The sequence below is a fragment of the Nuphar pumila genome, chromosome 7 (genome assembly GCF_984573655.1).
Source record: "Nuphar pumila chromosome 7, dmNupPumi1.hap1.1, whole genome shotgun sequence".
NCBI classification, from domain to species: domain Eukaryota; kingdom Viridiplantae; phylum Streptophyta; class Magnoliopsida; order Nymphaeales; family Nymphaeaceae; genus Nuphar; species Nuphar pumila.
This window is the reverse complement of record NC_143255.1, coordinates 16,534,209-16,556,911: the sequence shown is the minus strand read 5'-3', so window position 1 is coordinate 16,556,911 and position 22,703 is coordinate 16,534,209. Positions and strand designations below refer to the sequence as shown.

At 36.1% G+C, this 22,703-nt stretch overlaps 1 protein-coding gene across 1 annotated transcript; it reads right to left on the bottom strand.

The window, feature by feature from the left end:
* Window positions 1–956: 956 nt before the first annotated feature.
* LOC149831295 (glutamine-dependent NAD(+) synthetase-like) lies at window positions 957–20,863 on the bottom strand. The gene is made up of 12 exons (XM_090012987.1): window positions 20,603–20,863; window positions 19,789–20,319; window positions 18,783–18,896; window positions 16,519–16,653; window positions 15,130–15,298; window positions 14,409–14,544; window positions 8,484–8,622; window positions 6,844–7,020; window positions 6,515–6,682; window positions 2,109–2,204; window positions 1,634–1,762; window positions 957–1,306 (listed from the first exon to the last, which is right to left on the bottom strand). The coding sequence occupies exons 1-12, from the start codon at window positions 20,861–20,863 to the stop codon at window positions 1,082–1,084; spliced, it is 2,280 nt and encodes a 759-aa protein (XP_089869113.1). The 3' UTR covers window positions 957–1,081.
* Window positions 20,864–22,703: the final 1,840 nt, after the last annotated feature.

The window sequence follows — 22,703 nt, the reverse complement described above, 5'->3', positions numbered from 1 at the left end:
GTACTCGAATTCGGATTCAAATTGGGATGGTGAAAAGCTCATACCATATCCAGTTTTTTTACACATAATCAGATTCATATATCCATCAAATCTGGATATTTGTCAAATTAGGTAGGAAAAAAAATCAAAACCATATCCGCATTCAATTATAATTGAATATCAATTTAGCTTACCAAATCCTACTAAACAGAGTTGGATTAAAATTCAATCCATTGACATCTCTAAGCAGCACACTAGAAGTATTCAATCAGATTGCGCCTGATCATCCCTCATTTCAAAAAGAGAAAAGGAAAATTGGCATTTAATGATCAATCGAGAAAATGACAACAATAGCTCTTGTTCACACTCTGTCTGACTGTCAAATATCAAACATAAGCGACAAACAGTAGATTGGGCCAAAGGTCGTTTATCATCCAGCAAAAATACGGCATCATTATTAACTAAGATTGAAAAAATAGAAGCGTATATCATGCAATTTCACTGAAAGAAAAGCAATAAATTTGCTATCTTTCGTTACCTCGAGACACCTTGACCAAACTGTGAGTCGGTGGCAAATTTAGGCAATAAAAAAGCAAAAGCCACACAAAGACAACATTTACCAAAGAAAACAGTAACTAAATAAATGATATTGGCTTTTCCAGGGCTGGACTCCGACTAGAGACCTAAAATCTAGGATAATCTTAGAACTCAAGCGCATGTTCACAATCTCATTTCTATCAAGATGCCCTTCAACCATCTGATGCTGTATTTGCTAAGATTAACTTGCATCCATCTATCTTTAAATATACCAGCCAAACAAGTGCCTTAGCCACCACTATCCTTGGCATAAGGTTGTCATATCAGCTCCAACCAAAGTCCAAAGAGAAGGCTGAGAGAGAGAGAGAGAGAGAGAAGAAAAGAATAATCTATGCGTGGGAAAATATTCAGACACCAAAATCTTTTGAGAAAGAAACAGAGAAAGACCAAATGCAACTACCATGATATGAATTAGAAAGATAAGGGTCAACAACATGTTGCATGAATTACATCTTATTACCCCCATAAAAGCAGAGATATCAAAATACCTACCAAACTATTAAAATTACAAGCCAGTCCTCGGGTTTCCAGCGTCAGCTGCTGCAACCCCCATTCCAGTTGCATGGACCATGGAAACTTCCAAGTCTGTTGGCTCCTTAGGTTTTACCACAGGGATGCTGCCAGCTGCACCTTTCTGTACAAGTTCATCAATCTTGCGGAACTGATAAGGCCACCTTGTATTGTATAAAAACTGGCGAAGATCAAATCTATTGTCTTCTGGTGAATAACTCTGCAGGAAACAATGTTGTCTTTCTTAATTTTCCATGATTAGTGAAAGCCTTACTTAAAAATTCAAGAATAGAAAAAATAGGCAAATGTTTGAGCACAACCTGAAAAAATTTAAGTCGAATGAAATAAACAAAATGAAACCATATGGAGTTAAAGACATTGGAGGGTTGAAGGAAAAAAAAGAATAAGAATTTCTATTCCAAAAGATATTAGTTTCCACATTTTAAAAATAAGTCAAGTCTCTTATATCTAAGCTGAATATACTTCATAGAATGCAAGCATAGACAATTGAATAATTAGTCAGTCAAGATCTACATCATGAAAATACCTCAGCATGATATGATGGCGTTAGGACAGTCATCTTATGCCGATTCATTGAGTAGTACTTAAAGAAGTGCTTGACCTTTGCCGCAACCTCAGAAGGAGTAAGCCTACCATGCCACGTGTGAACAAGGTTCTAAAACATAAAAAATAAAGCTATAAATAACAGACATTAACCAAATTATAATGCTATGAACACCTTTCCATCAGGTACAGATCCACTGCAATGGATACCACACCAAGTTAGTCCACAGGAGTACTTGATCCCTTGATGTTTGCTACAGTTGATCGATTCCATGTCATAAATGCATGTGTGTGCTTACATGTGCACACATAATAAGAAAAAACAATAAGATAATTTCATCTCTCAAACAATCTGAGTATAATAAGTAAAAATAATATTATTTAACTATGTCATCATAAGAAGGGTTGTTGCACAACCTAGATAATAAACTGTGATAACCTGAGTTTATGAGAGTAACCTGAAACATTGAGACAGGGCCACATCGGAAAATCTTTCTAAGCCGTCCATAGAATGATAACTCCTCATATGTCATGCCCATATCCACTTCATCTAACTGTGCCACAAAGACAGAACGTTAGACCATGAACTCACATTTTTTATTCAATCTTACTTATTGTCGAATTAGTTTTTTAAATAGAAAAAGCAAATTATTTCATTTCCATCAACTATCATGTTATCATGTCTTTGTATTTGTTGCGATCTGCATTGACAAGTTTAATGTAAATCCATCTACTAATTATGGGATCAGCTGATCCTTGATCTGCAACAATACAAATGTCATTCTAGTTGAAAACCATTTGAACAAACAGATGATAAAATAAAAACTATCCTGCATACAAAAAGTGTTTCCCTCTACCACAAAACAATATCATTGGATGTTCACAGGGCAATATAGATAAAGTTTGATACCAGTGGGGCCAATATGAGGCATATTGATAGCTTGCAAACCCATGCTTTTGAAATTCATTTGCAAGTAACTGATCTGCGGCTTGCACAGGTCAACAAATGAACCAGATAGGTCAATGTGTCCATGCAGTTAGATTAATCGCCTGTCTGAGTCAAGGCATCACTCAAGTTTATGTTCAGTCCAGGTTTGATCACATAAAGGGCATACAATATTGAACACAAGCATGGGCACATTTGATTGAAAATAAATTCCTCAGGCATGTGTGAAAAAATCAGACAAACAACTAAATAGTTGCTAAAACAGAAATCTGATGTATGCATCTTATAGGTACCATAAGTAGTGCAGGAATGTGTGAGAGCTTGCACTTTCCTCAGGCTATCTGGCTCTTCAGTTGCTACTTTCTCTTTTGTAAGCCCTCCATTTGAGGGCATTAATGCAGTTAGACTGTCACCTTCATCTGCAATTGAGTTTTGTCTGATGAAGATTTACTTCCAGCTCTTTGAGGACGAACATGAGAAAGCAATCACTAGAGACATATCTTTTTTTCTTATGCACATTATTGTAATTACAGATCTTAAGGAATTTTAATAAATTTTACTTCATATCTTTCATTGTTAACATAGTAAAAAATGAAATATATGAGTTTTTCATCAGTGGAAACTAATGAATAGTGAGGCCCACCATACTGCATCTTCATCCTTTTCTCTCACATTTTTACTTTGAGATGGCATCACTGGGGCTTGTATCATTTTAAGCTGCACATTGTAGGCATTCAAACTTACTTTATGTGAATGTATCACTCACCTAACATTCTAAGTAATGTACGGGCTGAGATTCTTACTAGTTTGGAAGTAAATAGAAGGGAATGGGCATGACTTGATGCACAGCCACCACAAGATGTTGCCCAGTTATCACAAGATTGTTAAATATGTGTATATGTTATTGTTCACATATATATAGTACATATATATATATATATATGTGTGTGTGTGTGTTTCTTCTCTTGTAATAAGTAATACCCACTAGGGTTTCTTTTGCAATTCTGCATGTGTAATAGGTCCTGCCCATTAGGGGCAGATTTGATATTTTTTATTTCTTTTATTTTTCCTTTTTTGTCTTTCCTTTTTTATGTAAGGGCATTATGGTCTTTAGGCCATATACCTGTTGGGGCTCCCCAACAGCTATAATGGCCCCCCTTTAGTCCCTCTTTAGCCTAAAAGGACATCTTGAACCCTTTGTGGGAATGCTTCTCTTGAGCATTTGTTAATATAATAAAATTATATGTTTTATGTCTTTGTGTTATGCCCATTAGTGGCTTGTGAGTTCTTGAGTGTTTGTTCTAGCCCTTAGTGGCTTATGTGCACCATCCCATAGTGGATTTGTGTGTGCACCTCTCTTTCTATTTCATTACAAAGATGTCATCCCTGATGGAGAACACTGAATACAACAAACAACAACAACAACAACTATGCCTTCATCCCAAAACAATTGGGGTCAGCGATATGAACCAACAAAGAAAATCATTCTGGGTCTTCCACATGAATCCTTCTCCTCCGATCATTTCTATCCAATGCCATGTTCTCGGTGAGGTTCAAAGCATTCATATCCTTTCTTATCATCTCCATCCAAGTCTTCTTAGGCCTACCCTGACCTCTTTTAACTAATATATTTTTCCATTTCACCATCCTTCTAATTGGAGCATCATTAGGCCTTCGCCGAATATGTCCAAGCCACCGTAAACGATTCTCTCTCATCTTATTTTCAATGGGTGCAACGCCTACCTTCTTACGCATCTCCTCGTTCTGAATCTTATCTTTTATTGTATTTCCACACATCCATCTAAGCATACGCATCTCAGCTACACTCATTTTTTGAATATGATGTCTTTTGGCAGCCCAACATTCCCTACCATATAGTAAAGCGGGCCTAATAGTCGTCCTATAAAACTTTCCCTTCAACCGCAATGGCATTCTACGATCGCACAACACTCCAGTTGCACTTTTTCATTTCATCCACCCAACCTTTATCCTATGATTTACATCTCCATCAATTTCTCCATACTTTTGAATGATAGATCCCAAATATTTGAAACAATCATCCACCGGTATTCGATGAATATTCGATGAAAATGACTGATGTATTTTATAATTTTATTATACAAGTTTATGTAATGAACTTTCATAACATTTATGTTTATGTAATGAAATTTACTTGATGTTAATGGCTTAATGCACATCTATGTTTAATTGATCTTAATGCTTAATTTTTTTTCCTATTGCATTTTTTTCTATTTTTCCTGATTTTTTAGTGTTTTTCTGTTTTTTTGTAATTTTTTAAATGTGTTTTTTCCTATATCTTATGATACAATATGATATAGTACGATATGCATGTCTTCCTTTCTGATACAGATTCCAAAACACTTTTTTCAACATTGGCATGCTAGAATTTTATTAGGCATCGTATTCTAAAGAACAGTGGAGACGTTTCATTTGGATTAAGGATCAGATACCTCATGAATCTTGGTTTGTTTATATCTTTATATAGCAGTTGCTAATAGGCTTCCAATTCTTGATAGACTTCAGAGAAGAGGTATATTTACGGCAAATGGATGCTACTTGTGTACAAGCTCGGAAGAAAATCATGATCATCTGCTTTTAAGTGTAATGTGGCTGTTATAATCCATGGAAGGATGCTGTTAACAAGTTTGGAGTCAAGCGGGTTCTCAACTCAAATATTGGTTGCCAAATCAAGTGGTGGTTTTCCAAGAAATTCCAAGCTAGCTGGATGACTGGGAATCTTGCAAAGCTGTCTTCAATACTGTAATTTGGATATTATGATTTATTTGGAATAAAGTCGTGCATGATGACACAGGTTGGGAGATTGATAGCATTGAGGAAAATTTGGTTTTCCTATAAGGAAATTATATTGAAAATCAAGTGGCCATTGAACTAACTCCGGTTAAAATCTGGTTAAATGGACAACCAGTTATTGATCAATACATTGCTCCACCGTACGATTGTACTCGTTTGCAGTTAGCTGGTTGGGCGATGTCTTCTGGTAAAAGATTTGCTTTTGCAGTTCAGACACAGCAGTAGGTTCTATTCAAGGGTTTATGTTCAATTTCATTTTGACTGAAATAAAGTTTTTTCTTACGTTCCAAATCAAATCCAATCTACTAAGTTGCAGATTATTTCCAATTAGGAAATTGATGGCGTTTTAAAGACAGTTGGAAGGGCAAATGGAATAATTCATCTAGTATTTTGTCATGCCTATCCAAAATTTTGGATGTTTCTGTCTTTGTTAAGGGACCAGATTTGTTGATTTTTTATTTATTCTCTGTAGATATTGTGGTGGGGAATTTTATGTATTGGAAAAATAAGCCACCTGATCATCAGGCTGCTAGTGACTCTTTCCTCATGGATACTGTGTAAATACCTTTCCAATGAACGGAAATTTTGGGGTAACCCCACAGCATTATTCATCAAAAAGGAAATGGGTAGGTGTGTATTATGCAGCTGTCAGAAGGTGTACTGTAGGTGTATACATGATTTGATACACAGAAGAGGATAGCTCAATACAAACACAAAACACAATCAAAATAACAAGTCTTTTTTCCTCGCTGACTGAGATCTTCAAAAGTATGTTTGAGTAAAATTCAAAATTATAAGCACAAGCATAATTAAGAAAAACTTCAGTCATTTAACAATAATGTCCACTCACAACGCTTCCCTTAACACTTGTATGACACTTCAAACATGATAACAAAAACATTAATAAGGAATGGCTTGAGGAAAAGGTCCCCTCCCCCAGTTCATGAAATATGAAACCACAAATAATTAATCATGTCAGAAGTTTTATACGCTTTCCGAATAATGCATTACCCTTTCGTACTTAACTGAAATGCCATGGGGAAATAGTAATAGTAACAATATCTTATAACCAGTCAAGAGAAAGACCTGGGAATAATTGGAACGGATAGGTTCCAACTCTGCAGTTGGAGGAGCTGCTTCGACTTCTGCCAAAGATGTATATCCAAGATTAACAGAAGCCCAGCGAAGGAATGCACGGAGATCCACTTTATTAATACTCCCAATTGGATTAATATCAGCCGAGCTACAATCATACTGCACCAGGAAATGAAAAATATCACACAAAAAACTCAATGACAGGAACAATGGAGACTCAATAAAGGAAAAAGAACGATGGAGACTTAATAAAGAAAAATACAACTGCCCCATCAAATGCATATTAGGGATGTATAACAAATGGTAGTAGAAATTCACACCTTGGTTAGGTACCCTCGCAATGCTTCATCAACATTTGAACTCCCAAGCACAAGATAAAAGCCAGATTTGTTATGAACCCAAGGCATGAGAGACGCTAGCATAAAAGATACGACCATTCTTACTCGAGCTTGAATATTTTGCAGTGCCAGGTTCTCCGTGTTTGAGCCACCATCAACCTTTAAAGAAGGCTTATGTTAATGCTGTGACCCAACTAGACTAGAAACAACACATTAAATGAAACACATTAATGTGCACACATGCAGAAAAGGAAAACAGACATGGACATGAAAGAAGTAAAGAATGTTATGGCCTGATAAGGGGTTGATTGACCCATGAAATACTCTAGCAACCACTAAAATCCATGTAGTCAAGAAAGAGCTCCAGCTTACCACTGGTTTAAGGCCGGGTATGGACTTGAATTGGACAGGGAAGAATAGAATAGTTTTGTAAGCAGTCTTTGGTTCTAGCTTCATAGCTGTCGCTGTTCTTGTATTTGGTTGTCCTACTTCCTTACTTTCTTAAGACAAGAGAGTGATACCTCATCATTTTTGGTAACGGTGTAATTCTTCCATCTTATTAATATACAATTTTCTTTCTTTAAAAAAAAAAACAGAAGACATGAGTTAGTTTATGGTCCAAATATCCTCTCTGTTGGCTTCTCCGTGTTCAATTATGACAACCCCATAGACACAGATGTCATCGATATGTTCAAAACACCATGGTCTTATATAATAGAAAAACAATTTATCATGATCTTTTCAAAATACCACCAATTTAAATATATTGCTTCATGATATTAACACGGTTTATCATGGTGTTTTCACAAGTTGTTTTTCAAACTTTTATACACCTAAAAATGATATTTTGAAAACTTTTCTAAAAATTAAGTTATTTTTCTTACACTGGATTGTTTATTATTATCATTTTTAAATGGAAAAAACTTCCTGAGCATTTCCCAAGATTTATAAGGAAATCCTAAATATCTTGAGAAACTGCCTCATTAAGATGTAACCAACACATTGATACTGGTGACTGGATGCGTACAGTAAGGAAAACACAGGGTGTTCTAGTTCTAGAGAAGCTGTTGTGAACAGGACCATAGTTTTGCAAGTTCAGGTCCTTTAGGCATGTCCTTAGTTCATTGAAACATGGCATTACTAAAATTGGATTCAAATGGTACCAAAACTTGACTTGGGTCAAAAAATCGCTGACAAAAGGCAGTCTTTAGCACAGGTTGAAGTTGAAATTTATTCGTCTGGATGATGTTGAAGAAAGTAGGGAGTACACGTATAGGCAAGGTATCCAAGGCAACCATGTCATATAAATGGACATATACCATTTTGCCAAGTTTCTGAACTGTTTCAAAGAGAGACTTCAAGAACCATCTTTTTAACAAACATCCCTTTTTTAGCTTATTCTAGCTCACATCAGTATCATTTTTAATAAAGAGAAGAAAATAAAAAGGAAATTGGAATCTCCTGTCAAATGATAGACTCAGTCAACAAATTACAGCACTCATCAACAAGCGCTCACCATAAGCCCATAAAGGTAAGACAGAATGAACTTTTCATGTAAAGAGGACACCCCAAAAACTAAAAAGAAAAAAGAACTCAAAAATATAAAATATTCAGATTAGTACCTTATAACAGGGCCTCCTCCCAGAAAGTGTGTGAAACAAGGAGATCAATGCGGATATAACCATGTCAATCTTCATATCAATATGATATGAGCCAATTTCATCAGAGAGGACCTTTGCTCGCAGCCTAGTAGCCTCAGAACTGCATAGATGAAACAACTAAGTCTCAGAGGGCTCTTGTCTCATCCAAATCACAAGATAAACACTGGAGATCATGAGAAAAAAATTTCATGATCCACCTTAATTAGGAAGCTAGCCATTTGGAAAGCAGAGACACAGCACATGGAGAGAGAAAGAGATTTCCATCTGTTACATCCATGGTAACCTTGAAAAAAAAGAAGCGATACATTTGAAATGACCTCTTATTGGAAAATTATCACTCACAAAAAGGTAAGACGTGCAGCCATATGCACAGTAGTATGCAATTAAGACATGCAGCCATATGACCATCAGTATCAGTATGTCATCTATAACTATTGTAAATCAAATTAGATGAACTTGCTCAACTTGTAGTTACTATCTAGATATTATCTCTTAAAGAGTTAGTTATGTTTCAATAAAAGCAGATCGCTTAATTCATTGTATGAAAAAATATTTATTGATAAATCATGCATCTTATGTGCATTTCATCGATAATCTCTCTCTCTCTCTCTCTATATATATATATATATATATTAAGATTGTTGTTTGGTCCTTTGTGCTTAAACCCATTATAGGTTGTGTAAATGAATCCTAATGGGTTGTGATTTATGAGATTGTTCTCATTCATTATTATGTTCAATAAATATGCTTTAATTGCATGTTATATATATGTGTGTGTTTAATATTGATTATCTTGTTCACATTGTTGTATGCATGAATTTAATTAACTCCTCATTTCTTGAAGGATCTTTTGAATTGTTATATTTTATATGCATGTTGTCGTGTTTGCTTAGTATAGTTGATGATTTGTTATTTCATTTGAAGTGCTTTTCTAAAACTTTGAGATATTATTTATGCATGATTGTTTATCTCTTCTTGATAATTTATGTCTTTTAGTGATCAAATTCTCTTATGATTAATATTTATGTTTTCTTGAAAAATATGCTGATTTTTGATATATGATTGTCTAAAATTTGATTTCATAAAAATTTATCTTTGAGGTATGCTCCTCTCATCATTCTTAATGATTGTCTAATGTTTCTAAAATCTTAAAATTATTGTTGTTTTGTTTTTATCTTTCTTAATGATTGTCTAATGTTTCTAAAATCTTAAAATTATTGCTGCTTTGTTTGAAAATTCTACTTGAGTATTATTCTTGTTCAAAATATATACTTGTTTTGAAACTTTATAACTATTTGGTTAAGATATCTTCTTTTGTGTAGTTGGAACCTTTGTTTTGTTCTCTCTGCAGCTTCTTAAAGATGATATGGGTTGAGAAAGAAATTTCATTTTTGATGCATCATGAAGATGAAGATAGTCGATGCAGGCATTTGGTGAAGATTATCATTGAAGACTTGGATCCTTCCTATTGATTCCTTTTGTATTTTCAAACTTTCGGTATATCACATCGTAAGTTTGAGGGGGAGTATTAAGTTGTATATATATATATATATAGTTTCATATTGTACATATATATTTCTAATGATGTAATAGGTAATACCCTCTAGGGATATTTTTGTCTTTTTTAATAGGTTGTGCCGATTAGGGGCACATCAATCCTTTTTCTTTTCTTGTATTTTTTTTGTTTTTGTTATTTTCTATGTCACATAGGTGTGGGTGCGGATACAGGTGAGGCGATGCAACACTTTAAAAAAACTTGGGTGCGAGGGTGCGGGGAGGGTATATATATAAATATAATTTTTAACAGTTTTAAGTTAAAACTATGTGCATGTTTGTGCATTTATGTATATATATAAAACTAGACTTGATTAGGTTTAATTGAACCTACTTTTGGATAAAAATGGACCTCAATGTGGTTGACTTCACCTGACATAAAGGAAGTCGTGCCCAAGTGTCACACCTGCATGGTTGTGGGTGCAGTGCCCTGTTAGAAGAGTTCATGTTATAATGATGACAAGTAATTTTACCCTTGTGTCCTCCTTTGTATCCTCCCCCATTATGTCCTCCATTGAATTTTCTTTCAAAGTGAGGTGATTTATAAGTTTTTACAAAATTTCCGGGTCTTGATACGGTAAGAACCTCGTCATTAGACTTGTGCATTCTAAGTCTTGTTTCTTCTTGACAAATTTGAATAAGAGCCTCACTTATAGAAGAAGTCGAAGTCCTATGAAACAAGGAAGACCTAACTTGCTCAAATTCTGATCGGAGACCATATAGAAAAGAGAAAAGGTTTTCTCTTTCAAGTTGTAATTTTCTCATCTCAATAGCCAAATCTTCTCATTTTGCTTCTAACATAACTAGTTCATCCCAAATGAATGTTTGGTATTATGTACCATAAAGGACTCTTACACTTTTATCTCTTTGTTTGGTATTATGCACATTGCCTTGAAGATAATATAACCTAGCCATATCTTTTTGAATGAATGTGCTCTTTAAGAAGATCCATGCATCACATGTCCTTTTAAATTTGATGATGTTAGTGGTGATCTTGAACTCCATGGTATTCATGAACCATGAAAGTATTTGAGCATTGCTAGCTTCTCGATCCTCCAACTTGTTTTGGTATTCTTGCAAAGCTTTCTCTTTTTGTCCTTCGGATAGAGCTTTGACTTGATCTCCTTTTCTTCTTGTTAATTTAAGTTGAGGTTTATTAGTAGTTCTACTAACAAACCCCCAAAGCTATTTACCTTTGATTGATTTTTCATTACGATAGCCCATATAAAATAGTTGCTTTCGTTAAGCTTGTAGGAGGTGATGGAGGCGAAATCTCTTTCTCCCATAATGAAGAAGGTTTGCGTTTGAAGACTAAAGATTGAAGATCACCACCACAAAGAGAGCAATCCCAAGATAATTTTCAACACTTCAAGAGCTATAAGCTCTGATACCATGTAATGAAACAAGATGTGCACAATCAGAATGCCCACAAAGGGCAAAACAAGTGCACAAATACAATATGATCTCTAATGGACCGATAACAATCTCATAAAAGAGATATACAAAAACACAAATTCCATGATAACACAATGGCACAACTTCCACACAAGCACAATGTAAAAAAACTAATTTTTATATAACGGCCAATAAGCTTAGAAAAGCTTGTATTACATAGAGTGGTATAGAGCCTCACGTATAATGAAAAGGAGGCAGTCCAACAGTCATATTGACTGACATACAAAAAACAGAAAATAAAAAAACAAAAAAGTCTCTACAGTCCCTATTGGACTGTACTATATTATATGTCATTAAATGACCAAAATACCCCTGATATATGTATATTGTATAAATATACGTATATCAGTTATGTATAAAAATATATACACTATATTTTAACAATGGAGACTTTCCATTTAGGTTCAAGGAGTGCCAACTTATCCCATAGAGAGGACAAAGTAGGGGTGGGCAACGGGTCGGGCCGCCTGATGGGCCAAGCCAACCCGGCCGACCATGGGTCGGGTTTAGGCCAAGATTTTAGGCCCGGACCAAAACTCGACCTGCTATATGCGTGGGCTGGGCCTGGGCCGGCCAACGGGCAACTGAGCAGGCATGATGGGCTTGAGTTATTTATTATTTTTTTAATAATATAAAAATTAACTATTTTCATAGTACCTTGGTAACTACTATTTACCTAATTAGTTATATTAATTTTATGAAAACTAGAAAGATAATTAATTGGATACATGGAAAGTTGAAAACTTATTAATTATTACTATTTACAAATGGATTTGGGTCGGGTCGGGCTGGACCCAACCCGCTTCACATTGGCCCATTGGGCCGGGCCATGGGTTGCTCTTCAAACCCGAGCCCATTAAGAATCGATCAATCTTTGTTCTGGGCCACACTTAAAGCCCGGTGGGCCAAGCTCTAAATGGGCCCAGGTCAGGCCAGGCTGGCTCGATGCCCACCCCTAGGACAAGGCACTAAAATAGTCCTAAACATTCATGACCTTTTGTTTAGTACTTCTAATCTTCAATTGCAAGAAATATTGTCTTGGTCCTTTTGGGGTTTTGGGTATACATACCCTTCATAAAGAACCATGCCTCATTTGCCTTTCTAAACTTGGCAATGTTAGCACAAGTCTTAATATCCACATTATTCATGAACCATGCTAAGATTTTAGCATGGTTGTTTTCTCAATCTTCTATCTTCATTTGATGTTCATAAATAGCTTTGGTTCGATCTTCTCTTTCAAGAGCCTTTTCTATGCCTCCTTCAAGTTTTGTGAGCTTCAGTAGAGGCTCGGGAGTAGTGCCCATCACGTACTCCTAAAGTTTTTCCTCTTTGAGGTGGTTCTCCATTACAACTGTCCACATCATATAGTTAGTTCTATTGAGCTTAAAGGAGAGTTCACTCTTTGCTTCATGCTCCATGACGAGGATGATTGATCACCATGTTCCGAGGTCAAAGTACCCAAGAAGCTCTTATACTGAAACAAGCAGAAATGCAAAATACAATATGCTTAAGCACAAATACAAGTCCACTAAGGGACAACACAAATGCAAAGCCAATACAAAAGCACAAAAGTGCATACAAAGGCTTCAAAGAGCCAAACAAGAGACCAATATAAAAAAATATATTTATTCACTTAACAAATGCTTAGAAAAGCATTAAGATTACAAGGGGAAGTCCCCTATATATATAAGCACAAAAGAGAGAGAAAGGGGGCAGCCCAACTAGTCGTTGGGCTAGCCCCCAACGACTAGTTTGGCTGTTCCAACAATCATATGTATTACAAAATATAAAAAACAAAAAACAACAACAACAACTATGCCTTCATCCCAAAACAATTGGGGTCAGCGATATGAACCAAAAAAGAAATTCATTTTGAGTCTTCCACATGAATCCTTTTCCTCCAATCATTTATATCCAATGCCATGTCCTCGGTGAGGTTCAAAGCATTCATATCCTTTCCTATCATCTCCATCCAAGTCTTCCTAGGCCTACCCGGACCTCTTTTAACTAATATATTTTCCCATTTCTCCAACCTTCTAACTGGAGCATCATTAGGCCTTCGCCGAATATGTCCAAACCACCGTAAACGATTCTCTCGCATCTTATTTTCAATGGGTGCAATACCTACCTTCTTACGTATCTCCTCGTTCTGAATCTTATCTTTTATTGTATTTCCACACATCCATCTAAGCATCCGCATCTCAGCTACACTCATTTTTTGAATATGATGTCTCTTGGCAGCCCAACATTCCGTACCATATAGTAAAGCGGGTCTAATAGTCGTCCTAAAAAACAAAAAACAAAATTACAAAACAGCCCCTACTAGGATGACCCTATTACAAAAGGGAAAATACCAAAATGTCCCTATATATATACACACACACATGAATATAGGGGAATGAAAACCTCCCCAATGGAAAATTTTTGGTATTTTTTTTCAAAATTCTGACCGTACAAATGTGTTCAGCATGATTGATTTACTATAAATCAACACTTGGATCATGAATTTTAGATAGAAAAAATGGTATTCGGAGCCTCAAAAGTTTATGAAAATTGTACGCCATTGATTTTGAAACTTACAAAAACCTATCCATGCATCAGAATCAAATGCTCCAAGAACTGATTCCGATAAAAACAAGCATATAGATCACATTTGCACGGCCAGAATTTTGAAAAAAACACCAAAAATCCAATAAAACGTCCATTGGGGAGGTTTGGGAGGGTTTTCCATTGGGGAGGTTTTCATTTCCCCATGAATATATATAACTATATTTTTATACAGATCTAACACAGATCACATTACCAAACATTTTAGAAGATGACATAAAATCATGATATCACTATTTTCAGTGTATTGCTAAAAAGTGCTAATCTTACCTGTTTTCTGTTCCCATGTAGACGGTATAAAAAATGCGCCTACTGAACTCTTTACTGTCATGAGGGAGCTCGCCATTATGGTATTGACCGACACGTATAGCATCAGCTTTAACTTGTTCATCTCCGTCCGCAATTGCTGCATGCATATGCAGTCATTGAGCTATAAGAGATATGGATAATAAATGTTTGCCAGCTGAGAAAGGTAACTATGGATTGCTCCCAACGAAAATTTTAACTATGAAAAACAGTAGGATAGAGTGTCATTGTAGAAGTGGCTAAAACTGACACAAGAAAGAATTAATGTCATAAAAAAAAGGAAAATAGAATGATAACCACATTTTCTGACTTGGGGAACCATCTCCCACTCCCGTTTTAACCTAGGTTGGGATTCACTTTCAAAGTTGGTACACAAGCCCTCAAAGCAATTCAACCAAAGAATTGAACATCTCATTTTTTTTTATCTTAGCCAGTTTCTAGGATATTCACATTTAGTGAGGGATTTGTTCTAAATGTAAAAATTGGTCTCACTAGATTCTACTAGCACATTGCAAAAGTACCCACCCCCTTAATAAGTTTTAAGTTGTGTTGCATAAGCCAATGCACTAATCCAAGAGAACGTGTCCCCTTGCTATATAATGCATGACGAAGTCTGGATATAAAGATAACAATGGTGAATGGTCTAGATAAACATGAGGATGTTAAATGCAAATATTCAGTGTACCTTTCATGATCAGCTGGCACATACATCCAACAATAGCTGCTACAGAAGAACTATCTGCTTCGCTTGAAAGTGGAAGCAAATATCCAGAAGCTCCACTCCTTCTCAAGTAGTCCCACAACCAACAGCTAGGCCCTAAAGCTATCTCCTCCTCTGGCAAGTGGTACTTGACCTGCAAGGTCATAAAACTTTAGAACTTCGGATAGAAATGCAGAAAAAAGGCAACTTGCTGATAATTCTACACACAAGTTAGCCTTTGCTGGCAGAAAAAGAATTTTCAAAAAAATAAAATAGAATAAACAGAAAGGAGGTGTAGTCATTGCTGCAGTAAGGTTTGTTAACTATTTCCATGCACCTGGTTAGCATATTAAACAAACTTACCATAAAATTGACAAGTACTATCTTTTTCTTCTTTTTACTATCTTTGGGGTGTTTCTTTCATGCCCTTTGCTATGAAAGAGGCCCTTTTTCATAGGAAAGGAAGCCTCTTTCCCTAGAGGGGTAAAACAAACATCTTCGTAGGGTCTACATAATGAATGCAAAAAAACATCTTTCCTATCAAAGCCAGTTCACGCTTCCTCTCATGCTAAAGCACTTTCCCTCCTGGGTTTCCCTCTCAAGAGAAAGTGGTTTCGCTTGGGTGGGGATGCAACAAACGCCCCCTTCAAGTTCACAAATTTCCATAAGGTAGCATAATGGATTCCTTATATAGTAACTTTTCCTTTCAAAATAAAAAGTTGAGACAGCTTTTAAATTATTCAGTCTGACAATTATCATTAGAGATCTTGAACAATCATATCATCACTATGTCACAGGGGGCTAGCAGGGTGCCGCACCCGCGTCGACACGAGCACCGGGTGCGGTCAACACACCCAGGGTCATTTTGGTCCAATTTTCGGACTTAAAAAAATTGCCAAGAAAATTTTTTTGTCCTATATGTCACAGGGATTCTCCAACTAGGTGCCGCACCCGCACCCAATGCGGTCAACCTGACCCTGTGTGCAGTCAACGCACCCAGGGTCATTTATGTCAAACTTTATATATATATATATATAATTTTCTATATTTTTGCCGCACCCCCGCACCCATGTGACATAGTATAATCATGAAGCAAAAGAGAGAACAGTGGTATATAGCAGAGAAGCAGAGATGGCAAGAAAGAATCTGGGCACGACTTTAGTGTAACCATACTTTCCTATTTTAATGAATGCATGCCTAAACAAGTTTTCATTCAGAGCTTGGTTTGGAACCAAGCATAGGTTGCCAGCACATCTATCCATATACATAAACTAGGTTTGGTTTATTACTCTTTACTATATCTATAAATGTAAAATTAACCTAGAGAAGTGCATTCATAAGTGAAAAGCTATTTGTGACCAAGAAATAGCTCACCTCAATTGGCAGCGAAGGAAATTCTTGGAAATTGAAAGTTTGGCAGAGTTTATAATGAACTGCCACAGAAGGAACCTTAGGCTTGTAACTTGCTTGATCTCGCAAACTACTGATTGCTCCTCGATAGCTAACTACCTGATTATTAAGACAGATCAAGAAATGAGTTGTTAGACTGTCGAGAAAATATAAAGGATAATAAATAACAGAACAATCACAGAAGGAAATCCATGCCAAAATGTTTTGGCCTGGAATATACACATGAATATCACATGTACTAACCAAGGTTTCTACTAAACCAAGGCAACATTTTGGATTGCATCCCTTAAAGAATTATAAGCATAGAATAATGTTTTTTCAGATGACGAGTTACATGTGCAAATTAGTAAACTTCCCTTCAAGTTTTGGTGGGCATGCACCCACAAATTCACTTCTTCAAATAATAAAGTAATGATGAACTAAACCCATTTATAAGTTATTCTGGATGGACCATCGACATATCAACAGAACAAACTAGAAACTCGGACATCATGACTGGATCATTTCATTATTTGATCATCAATTTCTGACACCCGCAAAAACATCCACACAATAGGGAAGAATCCAACACTCCTTCCTATGTAGTTGCTCCACATGGTGCCTTTTAAAACTCAATGGACAAAATCCTTAAATGCTGACATCTGGACCATGGAGGGATCATGCTGCAATGGAGTACTGGGTCAAAGGTCAGAACAAGTATCATTTTGAAGTTTGTGTCTGTGGATTGAGGGATTTAAGGGACGTAATCTTGCATTAGTGGAACCAGCCATCTGAAGGCAAATAGGTGGGATTTAGACTGATGGTTAAGTTCAGATTTCTCAAAAGTAAGATGAAAGGATGATTGAAGGAGCATAGAGAATATAGTTTTCTCCTCATGAACACTTAAAAAGTGAAGCTCTGGGAATTTCAACTACAAAGGCGCAACGATGATGGATTGACAGAAATGCGGGGGTTGCATTCTCACATCAGTGACCTGATTTCACAAACTCAACGGCGTATCCATGAAGAAATCTGTTGGAGACAAAGATGACATGAAGAAATCTGTTGGAAATATTTTTAAAGGTTCCAATGCTTTTGATTTTCAAATTAGTTCCATCGGCGATAGAAACAATATGAACTATAAAAGGGTTTAGTGCATTCAGATAAGAGAGATTCTAGAGGAGGCACCGAAATCAAGTATCGAAAACGTATCGGGAGGAGAGGATGTGGAGACGGTGACACTAAAAGTAAGTTGAAGATGTCTTAAGGAATTGTTGAAGTGCTTCCGTTAATTGGTTGATGGTATCCTTAAGGTCTCCTCCTTTCTTGTTTGCTTCTTCACCATTTTTGGATGATTCTTTAACAGTTGCCACCTTCTTCTTAAGCTTGAGACATTCTGGTTTGATATGTCCTGGTTCATTACAAAATGGCATATTATTCTCCTCACTCTACCATTGTTATTCCTCCCAAAATGAAGTCTATATGTTTTGACATAGTTGTTGGGTCTTGACACGACAAGGACTTCCTCACTTCCTTTGTTCATGCCAAGTCAAGTTTCAGCTTGGTATACCTCAACAAGGGCCTCGTTAAGTGAGATAGTAGTAATCCTATGCAAAATTGAGGACCTAATTTGCTCAAACTTGGGTCTCAACCTGAATAAGAACATAAAGAGTTGTTCCTTTTCCAATTACTTTCGCCTCATTTCAATGCACGTGCCTTCCCATTTAGGCTCAAGCAAGGCCAACTCATCTCAAAGAGGAGAGAGAGTTTCATAGTAATCTCTCACACTCTTATCTCCTTGTTTTATAGTTTGAACCTTCTCTTGAAGGAAATATTGTCGTGCCAAGTCTTTTTGCATGAACATGTTTTTTAGAAAGATCCATGCATCACAAGCTTTTTTAAACTTCACAATGTTGGTGGCTATCTTAAATTTCATGCTATTTAGGAACCAAGATAGGATTTGAGCGTTCTCGACTTCCTAATCTTCCACCTTAATATGATGTTTTTTAAGAATTTTTTCTCTTTCTTCATCATCAAGGGCTTTGATTTGATCTCCATCTTTTTTGGTGAGTATGAGATGTGGCTCACATGTAGTGACACTTACGTACCCCTATAGTTTTTTGCCTTTAAGATGGTTCTCCATAGCAGCGGCCCACATTAGGTAATTTGAGTCATTTAGCTTGAATGTGACCACCGTCATGAGTTCTTTTTTGCCTATCTTTGGAGAGAAGAAATGAACTATCACGAACAAGTGTGGAGGAGAGAAATGAAGTATCACGAACAAATGGCTTCAAGGAAGATCCCTTCTTTGCCACAACCACGAACTTTGGAGAAGTATCACGCGATCCCAAGAGCCTATGGCTCTGATACCATGTAATGAAAGAAAGAGAAATACAAAAAGAGCCACCAAGGGCATACAAGAGTCAAAAGAGAGTGCTCAAACACAAGTCCACAAAGGGACAATACGCAAGCTAATCAATAGCAAATATAAAAGTTCACAATAGCAAATACAAGAACACACACTTAAAAATAATATGATCATTATTATGAGAAAATGCTTAAGAAAAAGCATTAATACAAGAGGGGATTTAACCCCCTTTATATAGGCTATACAAGACTCAAAAGAGTAGTTGGGATGCTCCCAACAGCTATAATTATAGCAGTTGGGGAGGTCCCAACACTCCCAACGACTATATTGGATAAAGTCCAATATACCCTCATGCAAGAGGGAAAAGACAGAATAAAAAATAAAATGAAAAAATATACACAAAGACAAAACTGCCCCTAATAGGCAGTACCTATTACATACATGTAAAAAGACTAAAATGTCCCTACATGGGCAAAACCTATTACAATGAGAAACAGTCAAATATATATATATATATATATATATATATATATATATATATAAAAGTGAATTTATATCAATACATCTTAACAGGCCTACCTTTTCTATTGTTCGAACAATTAGAGGACTGAGACTGGGTGATACCTCGCCATCTACCCCTTAAGATTGATTATATTCTGATCTTTAATTAACAGATATATTCCTTTCTTCTTAAAAAAAAAAATTTGCTTCCAGTGCCTTGAACTGGGAACAACTCGAAATACGATTAATACAAGAGGGGATTTAACCCCCTTTATATAGGCTATACAAGACTCAAAAGAGTAGTTGGGATGCTCCCAACAGCTATAATTATAGCAGTTGGGGAGGTCCCAACACTCCCAACGACTATATTGGATAAAGTCCAGCACCATCTTAATCGTCGGTTGGTCGACAATTGGCTTCAAGAAAGGCAAGTACTTCCTCAAATTCGAAAGAGTGGTGAATGCAGAGACAAATCCCATCGGTATCGTGTAGAAGAAGATGACGAGGAATACAATGCCATAGATCACATACTGCCTGATTTGCCTCATGAAATATGGGATGGATAGATTTTTCCACAGCAACTCACGAGGCTGAGGAGCTGCCGTCACCGTCCATTTTTCGACCATCTGTGCATGGATGGTCTGGGAGGCAGATACAGCGGCTCGCCAGCTGTTAAAGAACACAAGAGCAGAAGCGAGCTGCTTGTCCTTGACGGTGGTCTTCTGTTCGGCCTCTAACTTTGGAGCTAATTCTTTGATTTTCTGGTTGCAGTACTTGATCGTGTCAACTTTCTCACCAATGAGTCCCAGAAATCCAGTCCTGTGCTGCGGCCTAGTTTTCGGGTTTTCTGCAAACACGGCTTCTGAATGAGCAAGTTTCTTCTTGCAACTTTCCAGCTCTTGCCATATTTTGTTGGCCTGTAATAAATACTTGTCATTGCTTATTTACTAAAAATACATGTTTTGATTGAATATTCTGTCACTGTGAGACATGAGCTGTTGATTTTAAATCTCTTCAACAAATTTGAACCTGAATATACCTCATCTAATACATGTTTTTGTTTTCTACCGAGTAAACTATAATAAACACATCTAGAGGTTCAGATTGATCCGAAAAGGCAAAAACAACGGCAACTATGATTCTTAGCAAGATCCTAGTTTATACATATTCCATGTAGGAAGGAGCGAAGAAAAGTAGTACCTCTTTGTTGTCAGTGACCACCATAGATCTAAAGAAAGAATCGGGATGGAGCCTCCTGAAATATGAATCGACCTGCTCTTTACGTGTTTGTTCTGGAGGAAGAGAAGGCATATCTCTAACCAGTACTGCAAATCGTTCGGGCTTAGTTTCATCCGCTTCTAATCGTGCCGCTCTTAGCTCAGAGACATGTTTGTATGCTTTCCATAGTATGTAAAACGTAACAAACGACACCCAGTAAACTGCTAATAAATGTGCCCACATCCTGGAGCTTTTTGGCTGCGTATTGAACACACACCAGTTCACAACAAAGAAACATGATAGGAAAAAGTATTGCATTTGAATCATGTGATGATGACAAGTAATTAGGTTTTTAAAGGGTCCAAAAATCAACGGCTCAAAATGTGCCAAAATTTCTGTCACTCAAAAGATCACATTTTTACATTAGAAAAGCACAACCCAAGGCTTGATACTTGCAAACAAACCACGTTGAACACATTTATGTGTTTAGATTGAGTCGATACAACTTCACCTTATGATTTCTAGCTCATTAGTTCCTTATCTTCATTAGTAGCAAATATTATATATATATATATATATATATATATGAGAGAGAGAGATACATGGCTTTTATAAAGATTCATAAGTCCATAAATTTGTTACCTAAAAAAATTTAAAATTGATCTTACGGTTTTGATGCACATAATATATATATATATATATAGAGAGAGAGAGAGAGAGAGAGAGAGAGTCACTAGAACATGAGAACTAGAAATATGGGCATTTTCAATACTTTTTTGCAAATTCAACCATGTGCATGTGCTTGGCACGGTGAGTTGCTAGGAATCAACCATTGGATGGTGTATTTTTGATGAAAAAATATGATTTTTGAATACTTGAATATTTATGAAGATTATGAGCCACTGATTTTAAAGCCTTAAAACATCTGCTTTATGCATCAAAATAGAATGATTCAATAATGGGTTCTTATAAAACCATACATGTAGATCACATCCTTATGGTTAGATTCAAGAGAAGAGAACAAAAAATCCATAAAAATCATGGTTCACACATTAGTTGTCATATTCTAGTGTTTATATATATATATATATATATATATATATATATATAGAGAGAGAGAGAGAGAGAGAGAGAGAGAGAGTTAACTTGCATTGCCTTTTATATAAAGATTCACGATCCATAAATTTGTAACCTCAAAAAATTAAAAAAATGATCTTATGGTTTTGACGTATTATCATCATTATAAGAAATTAGTTATTTTATTACAATATTATGGAAATATGCAACATTGTTTAGTGCATTTTTATTTAAATTTTTTATCAAAATGCTCATGATATAGACAACCGATGCATCAAAACTACCATTAACTTGAAAATGCATCAAGTGTATAATTTTGTGCTGGATATAAGTTTGTGGTGAACTTGTTCACAAAGGGCCATGAGAGAGAGAGTCTCGTTGCAAGGGCAAGTTTTTGTCTTGCATAGATTTCTTTTTTACATTCTATGTTTTTCCTTACATTTATGCACGAGTACCCTAAGAATTCTGTTGGTCACTTAATGAGGAAAAGAAAAAAGAAGAAAACATATAAAATATTTTCTCTGTTCCAATGAGTCATCTCTTCACAGTGCTCCTGTTGCTCCATTCCTAGTTTAACACATCTACCTTGTTAAAGAAAGTGTGGAGGATACGTGAGACCTCAAGAATCATGTGAAGGTGTCCATTGAAGGAAACAAGACATGTAATGAAGCTAATGAAGATAGAAATCTAGTTTCCCTTTCTAAATCTATTCATAATTGTGATAGGACTTTTACAATTGATAAGAGTCCTAAGAAAGAATCTTCTGGTGATTGTAAACCTCCTGTAAAATCAATGAAAACAAGGCCACCTCTCCATTGAGTGTGTGAGGTTTCCCACCGTGGATGTAGGTTCTCGAAAGGAACTGAACCACGTTAAGAGTTTGTGTCTGTTTCTCTTCTTCTCATGCAAGTCATTTATGATATCAGAGCTGTAGACGATATGAAGGAGATGGATCCTCCAAAGAATGATAACACTACCAATGGATCAGGTGCCTCACCAGCTTCTA

Bases quoted from the DNA above. Each gene is read 5' to 3' on its own strand.
- LOC149831295 (XM_090012987.1), bottom strand. From the start codon at position 20,863: ATGTGGGCACATTTATTAGCAGTTTACTGGGTGTCGTTTGTTACGTTT. The intron at 15,299-16,518 runs GTGAGCTATTTC...ATGACCTTGCAG, and splicing joins TTCCTTCGCTGCCAATTGAG to GTCAAGTACCACTTGCCAGA. The intron at 14,545-15,129 runs GTACACTGAATA...ATATGCATGCAG, and splicing joins GTGCCAGCTGATCATGAAAG to CAATTGCGGACGGAGATGAA.